General features: G+C 44.3%; 1 protein-coding gene across 1 annotated transcript in view; it reads right to left on the reverse strand.

The window, feature by feature from the left end:
• The window catches only part of LOC140187656 (protein spinster homolog 1-like), a 121,906-nt gene that overhangs the window by 61,697 nt on the left and 39,050 nt on the right, over nt 1-21,159 (reverse strand). The window contains exons 3-6 of the mRNA XM_072243178.1: nt 17,770-17,906; nt 16,559-16,710; nt 14,071-14,137; nt 13,168-13,310 (exon numbers count right to left, since the gene is read on the reverse strand). Of these exons, the coding sequence (XP_072099279.1) occupies nt 13,168-13,310; nt 14,071-14,137; nt 16,559-16,710; nt 17,770-17,906 (499 nt within the window). The remainder of the gene's footprint in view (nt 1-13,167; nt 13,311-14,070; nt 14,138-16,558; nt 16,711-17,769; nt 17,907-21,159) is intronic.

Genomic DNA, 21,159 nt, shown 5'->3' on the forward strand with positions numbered 1-21,159 from the left:
AATTCCATTCCCCATTTTCATTCCGATATGTCTATCCACAGCCTCCTCTACTAGCATGATGAGGCCACACTCAGGTTGGAGAAACACCACCTTATATTTTGTCCGGGTAGCCTCCTACCTGATGACATGAAAATCGATTTCTCAAACTTCTGGTAATGCCCCCCATCTCCCTTCCTTCAGCATTCCCCATCCCCTTTTCCCTCTCTCACCTTATCTCCTTGCCTGCCCATCGCCGCCTTCTGGTGTTCCTCGACCTACTCTTTCTTCCATGGCCTTTTGTGCTCTTCTATCAGATTCTCCCTTCTCCAGCTCTGTATCTCTCTCACCAAGCAACTTCCCAGCTCCTTACTTCATTCCTCCACCTCCCGGTTTCACCTATCACCTTGTGTTTCCCCTCCCTCCACCTTTTAACTCTGCTCTACAACTTTTTTTCTCCAGTCATGCTGAAGGGTCTTGGCCCAAAACATCGACTGCACCTTTTTTCCCATAGATGCTGCCTGGTCTGCTAAGTTCCTCCAGCATTTTGTGTGTGTCGCTCGGATTTCCAGTACCTGCAGATTTTCTCTCGTTTGGAACTCTGTGACGTATGTCAGTGGCAATAAATCTGATTTGGATTCACAATATGCTCTGTGTCCTCGCTGCTCTCCTAGTGCTCCTTCAACACAGAGCAGGTCTCCAGTGAGGTTAACACATTCTGCTCACCCTGAACTGCCCAGAGCTGGGAATGGACCCTGAAACACTGCCACCTCCAGTTTAAATTCCCACGCGGAATATTGTGGAGCATCAAATATCAATACAGTACCACTCAACATTCACAGGACATGCAAAGCGGTGTCAGGACTTCAGTGAGGAGGAAGAATAATGGATTAAATTCCCTGAGCAGAAAAGGTGACCAGCTGACTTGAGGCCTCTGCAGTTATAGGTTGGAATAGAGTGTCACCTTTTAGATGCTAGAAACAGAATCTAAAAGTTCAACGTGCTTCTATATGCTAAATAGTTAAAAATTAATTTTACCCAAAAGACATTGAACCTACTTAACACCTTTTGTGAAAATGGGCCAATTCCATATTTGGGCTCCTGATTTGAGCCACTTTCCTTCTGCCCTGACCCTTTTCCCAGTATCAGCCACATCTAATGACATCATGGGCACAAGAGACTACAGATGGTGGAATTTGGATCGACCTGCAAAATGCTGAAGGAACTTTGCAGGTCAGTCAGCATCTATGGAGAGAAAGAACAGTCAATGTTTTGGGCCAAAATCTTTCACCTGGACCGATGAAGGATCATGTCCTGACACATCAACTGTCCAATTCCCTCCGTAAACACTTAAGTTCCTCAAGCATTTTGTGTGCTGTTGATCACCACACTGCACAGTTTCGTGTCTGGAGCTCTACACTGGCCAATATGGAGGTCTCACTGGAACGAGGAACACTATACTACCTTTTCTCACCATTCCTATTCATATGTTCAGGACACATGGGAGATTGTTTGGCCCAGCGAGCTTGTCCCATAAATAAGAACAGGTCCAACAACTCCACACTAAAAATTTCTCTTTAATTTATCTTCTTTCCCTTGCATCAACTTTTTCTAGTTGTCCTGCCATCCTCCAGTCCTTGTCCTGCCATCCTCCAATACGAGGAACAATTTGCAGTGATGAATTAAATCCCAGCTTTGGGCTGTGGGAGGAAACTGAAGTGCCATATGGTCACAGAGACAATATGTAACTCAGTGCCGAGACACTAGAGGCCAGCATCAATCCCAGCGTCTAGACCGGTGAGGCAGCTACGCCACCTGCTGACCACTACAGCACCATTCTGCTGAGACCAGGTGCAGATGGTCGTATGTCATTTAAAAACCCAGGCCTTTCCATACACACAAGAGCTTCCACTGCCTGAATTTTGCTGATCAGAAGAGTTTCCCAGTGGTCATTACTATGTTTGTGACTCATTCTATCTCCAGTGCTCAAAGAAAACACCCTGCAGTTTAGGGCTACCATCTACCTACCGCTTTGTCATCTCACACCAATCTGGAATTCTACCGCTGGTGTAACGAGGTGCACAATGCTTTCTTGAATAGTATAACATTAATTTTTCGGGAAACTGGTCCAGGACCTGACATTCAGGATAGCAGTGAAAACCTCTGGTCCTTGTATGGGGAGCTCACATAAATGACAGGAATGTACCAAATCATAAATACCTGTGCCATCTGCAGATCCCACACTGCCTTCAGTAGGCACCTCAAACCCACAGAAGTGGAAGCAACCTGCTCTTGATTTTGAGGGACACTGTGTGTGTAGGTGTGTGTCTATTAATCTCTCGCTTTGCAACTGCCCCTCTCATTGACTGTCAGCCACTGGCCCTTACTGACTCCTACTGATAACCTTGCTCCTGTCTGTCTGTCTGATTAATATTCATTTAGATATCTGTGTTGTGGGTGCAAATTGGGAGGTGTGAAGTTTGTGTTTAATTTCAAAGAAAGCATTGTGGATACATTGTAAATATGGAATCTAGGACAAGAAGACACGACTTCAGGATTGAAGGACGTCCATTTAGAACAGAGATGTGGAGAAATTACTTTAGTCAGAGGGTGGTAAATCTGCGGTATTCGTTGCCACGAGTGGCTGTGGAGGCCAAGTGATTGGGTGCATTTAAGGGAGAGATAGATAGGTTGTTGATTAGACAGGGGATCAAAGGGTACGGGGAGAAAGCAGGGGAATAAGGATGACTGGAAGAATTGGATCAGCCCCTGATTGAATGACGGGGCAGACTCGATGGGCCAAATGGCCTACTTCTGCTCCTAGATCTTATGGTCTTATGGTCTCTCCTGCTATTGCTTATCTCTCTCGGCCTCCCACCACCACCACCCCCCTCTCGCAGGTCTCTGCCTCCCCACCTCACCAGCTGTAGTGGAACCTGAATTGGATATTGTTTAATGAACCAGATTTGATTAGGGAGCTTAAGGTAAAGGGATTCTAAGGAGACAGTGATCATAATTCACCCTGCAGTTTGACAGGGAGAAGCTAAGGAGGGGAACACTAGCAGGGATGTAGGCAGAACAGCAATAGCTTGAATTTCTGGGGGCAAATCAAAACGCACAGGATAGATACATCCCAAAGATGAAGAAGTATTCTAAAGAGAGGGTGAGGCAACTGTGACTGACAAGTCAAAGACACCATAAAGGCAAATGGGAGGACATAAAATATAGCAAAACGTATTGGGAAGTTAGAGAATTAGGAAGCTTTTAAAAACTAACAGAAGGCAAGAAACAGAAAAAAAAGATTAAATATGAAGGTAAGCTGTCCAATAATATTAGATACCAATAGTTTTTTTTCAGCTATGTAAAGAGTGAAAGAGAGGCAAGAGTGGATATCGGACCACTGGGAAATGACGCTGGAGAGGTAGTAATGGGGTAATAAAGAAATGGTAAATGAATGTAATGAGTATTTTGTGTCCTTCTTCACCATGGAAGACACTAGCAGTATGCCAGAAATTGGTGAGTGTCAAGGGGCAGACGTTAATACGGAGAAGGTGCTTGGGAAACTGAAAGGTCTAAGGGTAGATAAGTCAAGATGGACTACACCCCAGGGTTCTGACCGATATAGCTGAAGAGATTGTGGAAGCATGAGTAATGATGGTTTTCCGGAATGGTTCAAGTGGACTGGAAAACTGCAAATGGCACTCCACTCTTTATGAAGGGAGGGAGCAGAGGAAAGGAAATTATAGGCCAGTTAGCCTGATTTCAGTGGTTCAAAAGATATTGGAATCCATTATTAAGAGTGAGGTTTTGGGGTACACGGAGGCACATGATAACATAGGCCAAAGTCAGCAAGGTTTCCTTGAGGGGAAATCTTGCCTGACAAATCTGTTGGAATTCTTTGAGAAAATAACAGGCAGGATAGATAAAAGATGTTGTTTATTTGGATTTTCAGAAGGCCTTTGACAAGGTGCCACACATGAAGCTGCTTGACAAGGTAAGAGTCCATGTTATCACAGGAAAGATACAAGCATGGGTAGAAGATTGGCTGACTGGCAAGAGACAAAGAGTGGGAATAAAGGGACTTATTCTGGTTGGCGGCCAGTGAGTAATGGTGGGCCTCAGGGGACGGGATTGGGACCACTTCTTTTTATATTAGAGGTCAATGGTTTAGATGATGGAATTGATGACTTCCTGGCTAAGTTTGCAGATGGTATGAAGACAGGTGAAGGGAAAGGTTGAGCTGAGGATGCAGGGAGTATGCAGAAGGAATTTGACAGATTGGGAGAAGGGGCAAAGAAGTGGCAGATCTAATATAGTGTAAAGAAGTGTATAGTTATGCACGTAGGTAGAAGGAATAAAGGTGTAGACTATTTTCTAAGCAGGGAGAAAACTCAAGAATCAGAGGTGCAAAGTGACTTGACAGTGCTTTTGCAGGATTCCCTAAAGGTTAACTTACAGGCTGAGTCAGGGGTAAGGAAGGTAAATACAATTCATTTCAAGAGAACTAGAATGTAAGAGAAAGGACAGGATGCCAAGGCTTTATAAGGCTTTGGTCAGACCACATTTGGAGTATTATGAGCAGTTTTGGGCCTCTTATCTAAGAAAAGATGTGCTGGCATTGGAGAAAGTACAAAGGAGGGTAATGAAAATGATCCCAGGAATTTAAGGATTACCATTTGAGGAGTGCTTGATGGCTGTGGGCCTGTACTCACTGGAGTTGAGAAGAATGAAGGAATGTCTCATTGAAATCTATCGATTATTGGAAGGCCTAAAGAGAATGGATGTGGGGAAGATGTTTCCTATGGTGGGGAGTCTAGGACAAAAGGGCATAGCCTCAGAATAGGGGGATATCCATTTAGAACAGGAACGAGGAGGAATTTCTTTAGTTAGAGGGTGGTGAATCTGTGGAATTCATTGCTACGGATGGCCGTGAAGGCCTAGTTATCGGGTTTATTTAAAGTAGAGCTTGATAGGCTCTTAATTAGTCAGGGCATCAAAGGTTACGGGGAGAAGTCAGGAGAATGGGCTTGAGGGGGATAATAAATCAGCCATGATGCAATGATGGGGCAGACTCAATGGCCAAATGGCCTATGTCTTATCAGCACACACAAAATGCTGGAGGAGCTCAGCAGGCCAGGCAGCATCTATGGAAAAAAGTACAGTCGACATTTCGGGCCAAGAACCTTCAACAGAACTCAGGTTGACCCCTGATGAAGAGTCTCGGCCCAAAACGTCCACTGTTCACTCTTTTCCATAGATGCTGCCTGGCCTGCTGAGTTCCTCCAGCATTTCGTGCATTAGTGCTACTTGGATTTCCAGCATCTGCAGATTTTCTCTTATTTGTAATTGGCCTATGTCTTATGTGTGGTCTTATCACGGTTTGTCCAGTACCGTAATGCTGCATTCAGGGAATGAAGCAAAAGAGTTGCTTGGAGTAGAGATGGCAGGAAAGGCAAATGCCAGAGTTATTGGCATTGAGGAACTGATTCTCACCAATTGGCTCATTTTCTAGACCATTGTAGAGCAAAGGGTAACTCAGCTGCAGGGCTGGGGGGGTGGGGGGTCCCTGGGTAGAACGATGTACTGATGTCATAGGGGTAAAGGTCACCTTTTGGAGATGTTCCACTGGCCTGGTAATGTGACACAGAAACCTGTCCCTCCCAGGCAGTTGTTGCCTGGGCATTCAGCACATCTCAAGCAAAATCCAAGAACCACCTTCCTTTAAAGAACTCCCGCTTGGTTCCGGCAGCAGCCTTCACCTATCCTTCCTGGGTTTCCTCTCAGAGCTGTGCCCATGAGGTCAGAAACTGACCAGACAGAAAGCACCAGTTGGTCTCAGAGTCTTTGGGAAAAATATTGGTCAGGTACTTTCCTATCCAGGACTAAGCTCACCTGTGATGTCCTCTACAGGCACATGACAGATGAAGACCTGAGTGGAGTGCCAGATGACAGCTAGCATTCCTGCTGTTGTATTTCAGGAACAACTAATAGTTCCACAATGGTAAATAAACTGGCAGTTCCCCCGCTGTCCATGGCATGGCGATGTTGAGCCATATTCCAACCTTCCCAGTGGAAACCAAGTTTGCAGTATTTATACTGTCTGCTGTTTTTGAAATCACTATTTTTGGAACAAACGGCAATTTTACATTTGTTTCACTGAATATGCATTTAATTCTCTACCCCAAAGGCCATGGAGGCTGATTTGCTGGCCTCGTTCATAAAGGGGATTTCTGGATATTAAGGAATTGAGGCACGTGGGATTAGAGAATGGCAAGAAAATGGTATTGAGGATGGAGGCTGGCCATGAGCTCAATGAATGGTGGATTAGGCCCATAGGTCAAATGTCGGTCACAGTCCAACCTAGAAAGGTCACAGTCCACAGCTAGAAAGATACGAGTCCTAAAGCACATTACAACCGTTTATAGGAAATGTCACAGCCAAGGTCTGCAGAATATTTTCAAAAAACAGCAGAGACAGTGAAGAAAGTACACACATACATCCAGCAGTTGCACAAGGAATCTCCAGCTCTGAGCTCAATATGGCTCAGACTTGCGTGCATTCAAATTGAAAGGCAGAAGGGGAGAGTGTGCTGAGGCCAGACGCTTCCTGTTCCATCGCCGAGCTCTGCCTGTAGCTCTGCAGCACTGCAACAAATTCTGAAGGCCAGTACCACAACAGTCCCGTTGTCAATGTGATTAAAGATTTCAAACTATTTTGCGAAGTTTCATGGTGCTATCTCGATCTTTGATTTCCTCATTGGGAGACTACAGCCAGTGCGGATCAGTAATGACATCACCTCTTTGTGACAGTCAACACAAGGATGAGTGCTTAGCCCACTGCTCTGCTGTCTCTACACTCATGACTGTGTGGCTAGGCACAGCTCAAACATCTTTTATAAATTTGTCAATGACAGCACTGTTTGCTGGAAGAATCTCAGAGGAGGCATACAGGAGTGAGATAGATCAGCTAGTTGAATGGTGTCACAGAAACAACCTCACCTTCAACATCACCAAGACCAATGAATTGATTGTGGGAGTTGGGAGAACACACACCAGCTCTCATAGAGCAGTCAGCAGTGGAAAGGGTGAGCAGCTCCAAGGTCCGGCTGGCAACATCTCAAAGGATCCTTCCTGGACCCTATGCATGAATGCAACCATGAAAAAATTTGAGATTTGATTTGTCACCAAACGCTCCTGCAAATTCTGCAGGTGTGCAATGCAGAGCATTCTGACTGGTTGCATCATCACCGGGTATGGAGGCTCCAATTGCGAAGAATCTAAGAGGTTGCAGAGGGTTGTGGACTTGGCCAGCTTCCTCACAGACACAATGGATGAACGTGGCATCCATCACGAACGATCCTCATCATCTGGGACATGCCATCTTCTCATTACTACCACCAGGGAGGAATGCTTTAGGAACAGCTTCTTCCCCTCTGCTGTCAGATTTCTGAAGGGTCCATGAATATTACCTCATTATTCTTCCTTGTTTCTATTTACTTATTTTTTGTGACTTACAGTGTTTTTTTAATAATAAACTTGATTCTGATTCTGCTGTTAGAGACACATCTGAGGTTTGTGACTGTGCGAGTTAGCCGTCCTGGGATGTGGCCTGGTGGCACACCGGCCTATGTTGACTTGTCTGTTTGAGACCAGACAGCTTTTTCAATTCTTCCTGACTCCTCCTTATATCCCTCTAAACTGCAAAGACTATAAACCATCGTCATCTAACCTTCTCCTACACCCTGCTGTACAGCTTCCCTCCTCCACTCAACTGGGAGATATGACTGTGGATCAGAGGAGGAACATCCACAGGGGAACATCATCTCCCTCTTGCTCCTCTCCAGTCTGTTGCCCTTCTTTCTACAGCTTGCATGGTCATAGAGAATAGAGACTCCACCCATATCATTTAGCTGCTTCTGCTGAGCGCCCCTCACTTCGCACTGATGCAGTGCAGTGTACAGTCTCACCTGTGGAATCTTCCTTTGCTATCCAACACTCGTGGCTCATGTTGTGCCCATGTTCAGCTGGCACTGGGGCAAGAGTCACCCAGGATTTATCCCCTGGAATCATTAGCTGCAGAAAGTTTGGTCAGGCTGCCCCACAAGGGACTTCTGTGTGTTTCCCAGAAACAACATACTGAGGAAGTCAACAGCCTGTGCACCAAGGGAATTGTAACCCTCCTTGTTCATGGGAAGGGCTGGGATAGAGCCATATACCAATACAGCATGGATACAAACGCTATGGTGCACACCCAGCTGCTTGAAATTTCTGCATTTGGCCAATATCCTCCTCAGTTCCGTTTCTCCACGTACCTTGATAAATGAAACCACTGTATCTGACTCATCCACTTCCTCTGGCAGCTTGTTCCATATGCTCACCACTCTCTGTGTGAAGGAGTTACTTCTCAGCTCTCTTTTACATCTTTCCCCTCTCATCCTAAACCTATATCCCCTAGTTTTGGGGAAAAGACTATTACCATCCTCCTTATGCCTCCTATAGTTCTAAACATTTCTATAATTTTCCTCTGCTCCAAGGAATAAAGACCGAGCCTGACCAACCTTGACCCATAACTGAGATTCTCTAGACCTGGAAACATCCTCAGGATATTTGGTAGTGTGGAGGAGCAGAGGGATCTCGGGGTACATGTCCACAGATCCCTGCAAGTTGCCTCACAGGTGGATAGGGTAGTTAAGAAAGCTTATGGGGTGTTAGCTTTCGTAAGTCGAGGGATAGAGTTTAAGAGTCGCAATGTAATGATGCAGCTCTATAAAACTCTGGTTAGGACACACTTGGAGTATTGTGTCCAGTTCTGGTCGCCTCACTATAGGAAGGATGTGGAAGCATTGGAAAGGGTACAGAGGAGATTTACCAGGATGCTGCCTGGTTTAGAAAGTATGGATTATGATCAGAGATTAAGGGAGCTAGGGTTTTACTCTTTGGAGAGAAGGAGGATGAGAGGAGACATGATAGAGGTGTACAAGATAATAAGAGGAATAGATAGAGTGGATAGCCAGCGCCTCTTCCCCAGGGCACCACTGCTCAATACAAGGGGACATAGCTTTAAGTTAAGGGGTGGGAAGTTCAAGGGGGATATTAGAGGAAGGTTTTTTACTCAGAGAGTGGTTGGTGCGTGGAATGCACTGCCTGAGTCAGTGGTGGAAGCAGATACACTAGTGAAGTTTAAGAGACTACTAGATAGGTATATGGAGGAATTTAAGGTGGGGGCTTATATGGGAGGGAGGGTTTGAGGGTCGGCACAACATTGTGGGCCGAGGGGCCTGTACTGTGCTGTACTATTCTATGTTCTATGTTAAATCTTTTCTGCACTCTTTCCAGTTTAACCATATCTTTCCTATAACAGGGCGGACAATGCTGTACAAAGTAGTCCAAGAGCTGCCTCACCAACAACGCACACAACTGTAACGTTATGTCCCATCTCCTACACTCAATAACCTGACTCATGAAGGCCAGCGGGCTAAACATCTTTTTCACCACCTTGGTTTCAGCAAACTATGCACCTCAGTTCCTCTGTTCTATTAAACCCCTTAGTGCCCTGCCATTCAGAGTAATAGGTCCTACACTGGTTTCACTTCCCAAAATACATCACCTCACATTTAACTTTATTGAAATCCACTTACCACACCTTGGCCCACTTTCTGACTGATCACGACCCCCCTGTGATCTACGATAAGCTTCTTCACTACCTCCTGGTTTTGTTTCGTCTGCAAGGATAAACGTGGCACAAACACGAGCAGCTGAAGTGGTGGGAAGCCTGCAATGCCACCTGCTCCTGACTGGAACCAAAGCAGATCAGAGTGCCTGAGCTGGTGATTTTTGTGCATGGGGGACCTTCCTGAAACTGTAGCAAACTGAGAGACAAGACGATGACCTGTTGAGCTGGCAGCGAGTAAATTCAGAATCACCGTGACCTTGACATCCTTGGAGAGAGGTGGTCAAATGTCACATGTCTCAGGTGTGACAGGCTCGGTAAGCCATCGTTCGTCAGAGAGGTCATGGATGATGAGGACTGAGGAGGAAGCCTCCTCTCTGGCACAAGTTTCCTGACCAATTCCTGAGTAACTGATAGGGGGAGTGATAACTGCTAGAGAAAGAATTCCTCAATTAGTCTTAGTACACTTTGTGAACTTTGACTGGCCTGTACTGAATTCTGAAACCTGACTCTGGAAGTCAAAACAGGTGTCTCCTACAACAGCAAGAGAAAAAGAAATGACTGACTACAATGACCACAGGAAAGTCTGCAGATGCTGGAAATCCAAAGCAACACACACAAAATGCTGGAAGAACTCAGTAAGTCAGGCAGCATCTATGGAGATGGTAGAGCACTGTCAATTTGGTCCGAGACCTTTCTCAGGACTCCTCCTGTTTGTGCAGAGGCTGTTCAACAAAGGTCACGGGTTGCAACTTGCTGCTCTCAAATTCGTTGAAAGTGATATCACAGGTGGATATAGGATCATAAAGAAAGCTTTTGGTGCATTAGCCTTCATAAATCAATGTATTGAGTACAGGAGATGGGATGTTATACTGAAGTTGTGTGAGACATTGGTGAGGCCTAATTTGGAGTATTGTGTGCAGTTTTGGTCACCTGCCTACAGGAAAGATGTAGAGAAGGTTGAAAGAGTGCAGAGAAAATTTAAAAGAATGTTGTTGGGTCTAGAGGACCTGAGTTATAAGTAAAGATTGAATAGGTTAGGACTGTATTCTTTAGAATGTAGAAGATTGAGAGGTGAGTTGATAGAGGTGTACAAAATTATGAGGGGTATATATAAGGTAAATGCAAGCAGGCTTTTTCCACTCAGGTTAGGTGGGACTACAACCAGAGGTCATAGGTTAAGCGTGACAGGTGAGAAGTTTAAGGGGAACTTGAGGAGAAACCTCTTCACTCAGAGGGTCTCAAGAGTGTGAATGAGCTTACCTGCAGCAGCAGTGCATGTGAGCTATTTCAATGTTTAAGAGAAGTTTGGATAGGTACATGGATGGTAGGGGTATGGAGGGCTACTGTCCCAGTGCAGGTTGATGGAAGCAGGCAGTTTAAATGGTTTCAGCATGGACTAGATGGGCCAAAGGGCCTGTTTCTATGCTATACATTTCTCTGACTCCACTTTATGACAAGAAAGCCAGCATTACACACTGCGCAACTTTAGATATGTCATTTGAAAAGGCAAACATGAATCTCATCTGGGAATACCAATTCAATTTCCTAATGTACCCAGAAAAGATCCTGAGCACAGTCTAATCCAGGTACAATTCTTTATAAAGCCAGGCAGACTTTAGTTGCTGTCATAAGGAGGTAAGAGAGGGGCATCACATAACAGTTGGTGGCCACAGAATGCCATTGAGCTGTGGGAAGCACAGGCAAGCTGCAATGCAGCTGGACTGAGAAAGGTGTAAAGGAATACATTTTGGAAATGAGAGGAGAGAGCAAGATGTTCATTGTAAGAGCCAACTATATTCTCCAACCTCTTCTTATTTTACTACCTCAGTATAATAATAAACAGCTTAATCAGTCTGATTGGCACGCAGAACAAAAGCTTCTCACTCTTTCTCAACACATAATGCACTGATAACAATATATATAGTAGTAAAGAAACAATGATAAATTTATTTAAGGATTACAAACACAAGAAAGTCTGCAGATGCTAGAAATCCCAAGCAACACACACAAACTGCTAGAAGAACTCAGTAGGCCAGGCAGCATCTATGGAAACGAATAAACAGTTGACGTTTCAGACTGACTCCCTTCTTCAGGACTGAGAAGGAAAGGGAGAGATGCCAGAATTAAAATGTAGGGGGAGGGGAAGTTGGCGATCTGGGAGGTGATAGGTGAAGCCAGGTACATGGGAAAAGTCAGGGGCTGGAGAAGAAAGAATCTGCTAGGAGAGGAGAGTGGACAATAGGAGAAAAGGAAGGAGGAGGGGACCCAGGGGAAGTAATAGGCAGCTAAGAAGAAGTAAAAGGTCAGAGTGGGGTATAGAGGAAAGGGAGGGAGCGGGTAATTTTTTGTTACCAGAAGGAGAAACCGATATTCATGCCATCAGGTGGGAGGCTACCCAGACCGAATAAAAGGTGTTGTTCCGCCATCCTGAGAGTGGCCTCCTCGCCTCATCTCGGCACAAGAGGAAGCCACGGATCGCCACATCGGAACAGGAATGAGAATAAGAAAAACATCTCATTCTGATGTTCTGATGAAATATTAACTGAGATGTCTCTTTCCACAGATGTCCCAATTGTATGACGAAGTATCTGCAAATACCTGTGCAAGGAGGCTGTCCTCAACATCCATGATCTTAACTGGGGACAGCATTTGAAGTTCTGAATTACAGGGTGGAGATGTAAGCAATGAGAAAAAGGGATGTTGTCACAAGTGAAAGGTTATAATTACAAGCAAAGGCTTTTGGGAAATGCTTTTATTGGAGCTGCAAGCTATGATATAAAAGAGGTTGTCATGTTTATAATCAGTTAAAAATGGTCTCCACAGGTGAGGCTAAAATGATACATTCCAGATAATTGCAAAAATTAAAGGTAACTTTCGCAAAGTTCTTCACGGAAAGCAGAGAATATGGCAGACTCATATTTCTTAAACTTGTAACAGATTTCAGAAGAGCTGTTACAGTATTAAGCACTTGACTTGGATCGATTAAGGGCAGGGAAAGTGGGGTTAGATGAGATAGATTAAATGAGGAAAGGTGAGCACTGAAAGATCCAGAGTGATAGAATCAGCTAGCCACAGAGAGATGCAGCAGGGTAACAGACCATTTGGCCAAACAGGTCCATGCCAATTATTGACACTAATTCTATTCTAACCCGCTTTATTCTTCCCACCTTCCCATCATCTACCCTACACTCTATCACTCACCTTCACACTTGGGATAACTTACAGCGCCTAATTAATCTGCACGTTTTGGGGATGTGAGAGGATATCGGAGCACCTGAAGGAAGCTTACATGGTCTCAGGGAGAAAGTGCAAACTCCATACAATTGAAAGTCAAGATCAAACCTGGGTTAATACTCTGCAAGGTTCTCCGGTTCTGGGCTTATGACCTGGCAGCAACATTCAAGGCAAACGGACTTTGTTGAAACCTGACCATAGCTGGGTCTGAGTTTACAATCACCCACTGTCGCCACAGCTCCCCGCACAAAGTGAACAAAGACAAGCTTGACACAGGGAACCTACTTTGTCATCAGGTATTTGAGGTCCTGATTGCAGGAGGTTCTGGAGTTCAGGGTCTCTGTGAGATTTTCTGATGCTCCTCGATGAGGGTTTGGCATCAGGAAGGCAAGGAGCAATATGGCAAGAGCACCAATACATGGAGTGACCTGTGGGAGGCAAGCAAACAGAGCACACTACTAATTTAAATATTAATCAAACACGAACTCAACAGTATTTATGCTTATACTCAAGGGGAAGATAGTTCTGTGATAGTTCCCTAAATCTCTGAAATTCCACTAAAGCATTACAAGAATCTGTCTCAAATCCTCTGCCCAAGATAGAACACAATGTTTACACCGTGCTGATTGTGTGAACATTGGATCATTCAATTGGTTAAGACCGAGAATGAAAGCTCCATGCATCTGTTGGCAAGGTTTCTTCTTGTCACCCACATGAGGGCTATCTGCAAGACTTAGCAAGCAGGCCATGTAGCAAGAGGGTTTCTTTATTATCTGATGATATAGATTATGTTTGGTGCAGTGCAAGGATACAGGGGACATTTACAAGAGAAATCAGCGACATTCAGCCTGTCTGAAAAACAAATTGTCTTGAATCAAATAGTTTCTAATAGGAAATTTCAGATTAACTTTACAACTCTCCTGCTTTCTATTTTATTTAACTTCAATTGAAATACATGTATTACTGGCTGACAATTCACAAAGGGGCATTTTACACCCAATCAACCCACATCAACTTTCCCTTCCTCCCTGATGGACATCCTTTGTGAAAGAGTGTGGATTGGGCTTTAAAATGTCTCTCTTGTGCAGGGAAAATGTTGTGATATTACAATGGGAGACATGGTGTAGAAATCCCTGAAGCAAATGAAATACAACAGTAAGCATGAAATTGCATATAAACTAATCTTACCCTCAATCCCCAGTGCCAGTCACATGTCAGCTCCATCATCCTAAACCCAAGGATGTAACCAAGGCCACTGCAATAGAATGAATATGTTGCATTTATTTTGTCTAATCTTCCAATCATGCAAACAGCAAATGTGTTTCAGAACCCTGACCATCTAACACACAGTTTGATGACATTAACCTTCACCACTCCAAAGGTATCTCCAGCATCAAAGAGAAGATATAATAGAACACAAATACTGGAATCTAGACCAACACAAGATGTGCTGGATCAGTTGACTTCCTCCAGTGTTTCATGTTGCTCCAGCGTCAAAGAATTGGAATTAACTTAAATCAGTTTCTATCTTATGGTGATTAACAGGCATCCAGATTGTAATTAATATGCTCATCCATTGGTGATGGGAGCCTGAGTAAATGTCCCTTTTACCCTCACTGACCACAAAGTCACCTACCATGGAGGCTGTTCAAGGAGGGAACAGATTTTTATTGTGGACTCCTCAGAGCAAATTTAAAAATGTAACTTACTTTTCATGTGGATGCAAAATGCTAGGGCCTACAGGACACATACTCCTGGATGTCACAAGTTTGGCTAATGTTCCAGAAATGTGCTGACTGACTGAACAGCCATGGTAAACATTTTAAATCATAAGCACGCTTCTCCACTTGTTTAAAATTCTCAAACATTGACTTCTGTTGAAATGGAGAAAGTGTTCAAAGTAGACTACAACGTATCACTAGTTTTATTTACTGAAACAATGGATTGACATCCTGTGGAGCATTTGCATCCACAGGAAAAGAGTATGTCCAAGTTATTAACCAAGGGACACTCTTCTGAAGATAAAGACTTCTGGAGATAAAGTATTGGAAACCAGCCACACTTCTTCCCCAGCAAGAGGCTAAAAACTGTGTAAGGCTTGATCTGGTATCAGCCACACAGAAGATCAGTGGTTAATTGGGCCATTGTAGCGGTGTGCTACACACAGCGCTAGAATAACCACACGGAGTCGGTGAGTTGGAGTTGCGATAAAGAGATTCATTCAAACTTCGTGGCCTGCTTTAAAGCCTTCCCATTCCCGCCCTCCCTGAGGCGGGACTGCTGTGGGGAATGCATATTCCCAGACCCTTTCCGCGCGCAGGATTTTCTCCCTGCTGGTGAAGATGGCCTGGCGCCCTTTTTGGGGCCGGCCCTCTGCCTGCGTGCGCTGTTGTGAGCCGGTTTGTGTGTGCCAGAAAGTGGGTCGCCACACCATCATTTTTCTCAGTCAGCTGATACCATCCAAGAATCCGAATTGTGCTTCTGTGCTAAGGCTGATCTGATCCGTCTAGGACATTACATGGAATTGATGATCATAAATGGAAATAAAGTTCAACTGGGGTTAAGATTCTGTTGGTTTGGAAAACCCTAAAGATATAACTGCATCGGAAGCATCAAAGGATTAAGGCCACCTTGCATTTGTCAAGTAGCATGTGGGAGGGGTGGTATCAGATTAAAGGTTAGGTCGAAGATGTAGTTTGGGTATGAGATGGGATGGGATAGGGTTGCAATAAGGGTTTAAAGCTGAGTTTGGGTGTAAAGGGCAGGGTGGGGCTATGACTGGTCCTGAAGCCAGTGGCCTATATGGAAGGAGCAATGAAGGAAGTGCTGGTGATCTGATAAGAAGCAGAAATAGGGTGGGGCAGCTGGCAGAGGGTAACTGAGTGATTGGCTGAGGCTGGAGTGCATGTTTGTCATTGGGTGAGGGGATGTGTTTGTGGGTGACAGTGGGGGAGTGGGATAAGGGCAGGAGTGGATTTAAGATGGTATGGTGGTGGTGTGATTGTATGAATGTCAGCTGTTGGAAAGGGAAGTGAAAGGGATTAGGAAACTGAAATGAAAAGGTGCTGGATGGGGATAGGAATATGGTGACTGAATGGGAATAGTGGGAGGTTAGAGGGAGATTAATTGACTGGGATTGTTACGGGTTATCAGGTAGGGTAGGGGAGGATGGCTGTTGAGTTAAGTCCCGTTGAGCTGGCAGTGGTGGTTGGGCTGCAAGCCACATAAGAGGGTAGCAGTAGTCCATATGTCACTGAGCCTCCACCGCCTTTCAATAAGATCATGGCTGATCCGATCTTAACCTTGAGCTCCACTATACAGCAAAACTCTGTCTGAGGCTTCAGTGTATTCAGTGATATGGCCTGCATAGCTGGCAAGGATAGAAGATGCCACCCTCCCAGAGAAGAAACTTTCCCTGGACCATGGTCTGGTGAGAGTGCAGGCGACTGGCTGGCTTTGACCAGTATCATGTTACCTTCCACCCACCCCATCTTTGCCCCCATGACAGAAAAATAAGGCTGCAGTGGTATACTGAGAGTGATTTGGTGGTCCCAGTCAAAAAGAGCAGCAATTAGGGTGAGAAGTGGTGGGGGTGGGGGCTGAGGAAGCACATGTGCTTAATTCCTACCCAGCTCTTTGTTATCAGTGTTTGAAAGTGTGGAGGGAATGCACGTACCTTCCTATTGGAATCGCAGTGTAGAAGGCACAGAGTGCCCACGTCCTTTTGGCATCCACGAAAAGGTCTGCAATAACAGTTGGTGCAATCGTGGCAAAGCTGGCTTGCCCTACCCCAACAAATGCCAAACACAAATTTAGCAACCAAAAGCCCTGAGGAGAAAAGCAAGTTTTAAAAAACAGTGAGCAGGAGCGGAGAATCAAAGACATTTCCAAGTCCAGAGTGGTGCTGAGAGCTCATCCAGCAGTTACAGGGGTTACACACCATTCGTTCTCCTTTGAGTTCTTGCATCAGAAACAATCCAATCCATGAGGCCCAATGTCAAGTGAGTCGTATGCTTTCAATGAACACCAATTCAATGCATCAAATTTTTGTACAAATTGTCATTATTTGGCGAGCATTTTTAGGCTCTGAGACATAAAAATTGGTATGTGCCATTCTAGTTTTGGCTTCAAGGTCTTTCAAGTATCTCAACAGATCAAACTGAGGAAGGAGCTTCTTCAAAGCACCCTCCAAACTCAAGATGGACGCCATTTGGAAGGACAAGGGTAGGAGGAGAATATGATCAACATCATTTCTAAGTCAAAACTTCATCACATCCTATTTAATTCTTGGAATTCTTTATCAAATAGAGTTATGAACATTCCAAAACATGGAAATAAGGGCCAATGCCATCTTCTCTTGGATGGACAATGAAAGATTGGCTCAACATTGATGCTTGCATTGCCAGAATAAAAGAGGAGACTCCAAGTGCAGTCAGTATATTCTATTCTACAACATCCCAGGGACAAATAACCACTTTGGGCTACTGATTCTGTGTTACTACTGTTTCCAACCAGAATAGGGATGGTTGGCTGATTCTCCCATTATCACATCTAGAGACTGCTGCAAGTGACTGGGAGTATTTTATTGGTGAATTCACCCTGATCCTATCGGGAAGCATTGCTGTTATTTTGACTATGGGTTCTTCCAGATTGCTTGTTTGGAATAAATAAGTACTACTGTAAAATGCTGTTACCCACCTCTTGTCAATTTTATGGAAACACAACAGTGGCAATAAACACCATACTAATCAGCAACTGTAATGAAAACCAGCCGAGACACAGACAGTAAGCACAAGCATGTAATATTACAGAAGAGCTGACCAAGAAATCTTTCATTCTTGAGCTCCAACATTGACAAGATTAAGAAATAAAAATATATCAGCATACAGACTGAGTAACAAATGATCCTGCCAGCATCGCAGTGCTCCATATGGCTATTCCGACACCCATCAGAATCTTCCTGTTGTATCGATCACCCAGGTAACCAAACAATGGCGCCAGCACCAGGTAGCTGCAGGTAGGGACTGAACAAAGCAGGCAAGTCAGTGGTGAAATCAGCACAAAATTTGAAGCCCATGATGTGTTGCCCGTGTGAATCACCTAAAGCCCTCTTGCTAGACACCTCGGTGGCAAGGTCCTACATCATGGTAGGAGAATCCCATCTCAGCAAGGTCAAGAAGGAACCAGGAGAAATCCAGACCGATTACATGGCTGGAAAGTTCATCGAAAGACAGCCAAGCCTCGCCTCCTGCTTATGAAAACTGCAGTGAATTCTGACATTCCAAAGCCATGAAGATAATTAATTTTGTTAAAAATAATACAAATACAAATACTTAATACTTACTCAAGCAATTAATGAAATATGAACATCTTAATCCTTGCTGGCTGTTTCTCTTCAATGAAATTACAGATGAAGCACACTTGTACCCAGTCTAATCCGCCATAGTTCTCCTAACAGATTCTTCGGTGTAAGTGCAAGTTTGGAATTATTGTCGTTTGTAACAAGGTACAGTGAAAAGCTTGCCTTGCATCCTATTGCTACAGATCAATTCATTACAACAGTGCACTGAGGTAAATCGATGACAGAATGCAGAATAAAGTGTAACAGTTAAAGAGAAAGTGTAGTACAGGTACAGGTCATAATTTAGCGCTTCATCTTTGGATTGCACAGAGTCATGTGTCAAAGTACTATTTTCTTTCTGACACTGGCCCATGAACAGGTTTGGGTTTCTTGGATTTGCACACTTTAATGAAAAGCCCAAACTTGCTGGTGGTTACATGGTGAAATGCAAACGATGAGCTTTCTCTTTCAAACTCCATCTCAGTACATCTCAGCAGCAACTCAATAGTTCCAAGGCAGCAGAGCCACAAGTCTGTCCTCTGCTGCTAACACCACAGGCATTCTGCATATCGCATGGCTCAGTTCGAGCACTGCAAATGTGAAGCGGGTGTGGGTTCAAATTCCATTCTCGGCACTGGAGAACGTAATACAACCAAGCAGTGCCCTTTACTGTTGCAAATGCCACCTTTTGAATAAGACATTAAACTGAGTCCCCTCTCAATTTCTAAAGTGTAGATAACAAACAGAAAGCAAATCATTTTTCTCTTTAACAAAATCTCCTCTGATCATTATCAGATTTTTCATCAACAGCATGCAGGTTCTCTTTTTGAAACCAGTACTTGACTTTTTATCTTTATCCCTTCTCAGTGCAGTTCATCTACTTCTGTCTGTCAAACATGTGCTTTGTATGTGTCCTACTTTGTTGCTTTGTCTGCATATTTTACCTTTAAATCTGAATTGGTTTGGTGTATGTGAGCCCTTGCCACAGCAGTAACACAATTTGTTCAACCAGGCAATTTCTGTTCAGATGTTGCAATTTTTTTACACTCATTTTCATTCCTGACTGCAACTCAACTGCAACTCCAGCTACCATTCCCATTGATACAGAGATTTCAACAATTTTAAATGTGAGTTGTGCTTCAGTTAGGAGTCATTTTTTAATGCTTTCTTGTAAGATTCCACAAACTAAATGATCTCCTGGTGCATCATTAAGCTCACTTCTAAACTGGCAATGCTTAGACAATCTCTTCAACTCAGTCACTTCAAATGTAATGGACTCCCCTTCCTTCTGATTCCGCTCATGAAACCTAAAGTAATCAACAATGGTTTCTGTTCTAAATGTTCCTGCATTACTTTCAAGATATCAGCAATGCTCATTTCAGCTGGTTTGGTTGAAACAGTTAAACTTCTAACCAAACTATGCTCTTCCACCAGTTGCATCTGTTTCTCATCAGCTGTTCCATTTAACTCAAAATATTGCTCAATTTGTTCTGTATACATCAGCCAGTTATCTGTTGTGTTATCAAACGTGACTATCGTTCTGATGTTGTCAGCCACTTTTGCTTTTTCAACAGCCAGAAAGACACAAAGCTTGCAGGTAGGGTCCTCTCTCAGTCCCCGTGTGTGCAGCTGTGAGAGGGAGGGTGCCATACAAGAACCACAGGAGGGAAGAAATGCAGAAAGGCTCCAGTCTCCAAAGCTCTGCCCAAGTGATCTTGAGCTTGGGAAGATCCCATTTCATCCAAGCACTCTGTGACCCCCAACTGCACTGCCTCCACCTTCTGTCCTCGCGGTTCCATTCCTCTGCCTGGATTATGTCATGCCTATCCTTTGCACTTGCACTCCCCCATCACTGGAAGTGTGCAGAGCCTAGGCTTGCCATCCCAGGCATGGGTTGCCAATGATGTCTCTGTCAATTGCAGGGAGCTCACTGCTTGGTCTATGGCCAAGTTGGCGGCCCACTTTCAGCCCGATCTTGTCATGACTTTTGCTTGGTGTATTAGCTTGTCGTCGGAACCCCTCAGTGTTAACACAACTCTACACTTTGCCACCTTGAACTCCTCCACTAGCAATGACAATGGGAGCTGTAGCTAGCCTGATCTTATGTACAGCCCCACTGAAAAAAGGTTTGAGGGGATCCCCAGCCACCTCTGAAGATGCTTGTTGACTTTCCTTTTGATGCCTTCTACAGTAGCCATGGGGAACTCGTATACTGTGAAAAGCCAGAGCAGCATTGGCAGAAGACCATGCTGATACAGCTATGTCTTAAATTTACCAGGAAGTCCGGTTTTGTCAATCTTCTTCAGCCACTCTTCAGTCTGCTTTACAGTGTCGGTGATGTTGGCGCTGTTCCTCATTGCTGCATTAAACCACTTTCCAAGACACTTTACTGGGTTGTCCTCTAGGGATGGAATGACTTCTCCCTGTACTTGAAGACTGAACTTACTTGTAACCTTGCCCTTTTTGATCACCATGCACCTGGACTTTCTGGCCTTGAAGGTCATCCTAGCCTAGGTAGCTACATTGTCCAGGGTTTCCAATACCCATCTTGCTTGGACATGAATTACAGTATTTACTGTGATTCAAGATTCAAGATTCAATTCAAGTTTCAAAAAACTTTATTGTCATTCTAACCGCACATCAGCTCTGCAGGGCAGAATGAGACAGCGTTTCTCAGGAGCAGTGCAATCATAACATAACAAACGCAACACTAAATAATAAACATAACAATAAATAGTAAAACACAACAGCCACATGTCAGTTAAAATCAGTTATAAGTGTCCAGTGCAAGTTAAAAGTGTCCAAAGCAGAGTCAGGTAGAGCAGCTATTTAGCAGTCTGACTGCCTGTGGGAGGAAGCTGTTTAGTAGCCTTGTGGTTTTAGTTTTGATGCTCCTGTAATGTTTGCCTGATGGCAGAAGAACAAACAATTCATGG

Source organism: Mobula birostris, chromosome 25 (assembly GCF_030028105.1).
Source record: "Mobula birostris isolate sMobBir1 chromosome 25, sMobBir1.hap1, whole genome shotgun sequence".
Classification (NCBI taxonomy): domain Eukaryota; kingdom Metazoa; phylum Chordata; class Chondrichthyes; order Myliobatiformes; family Myliobatidae; genus Mobula; species Mobula birostris.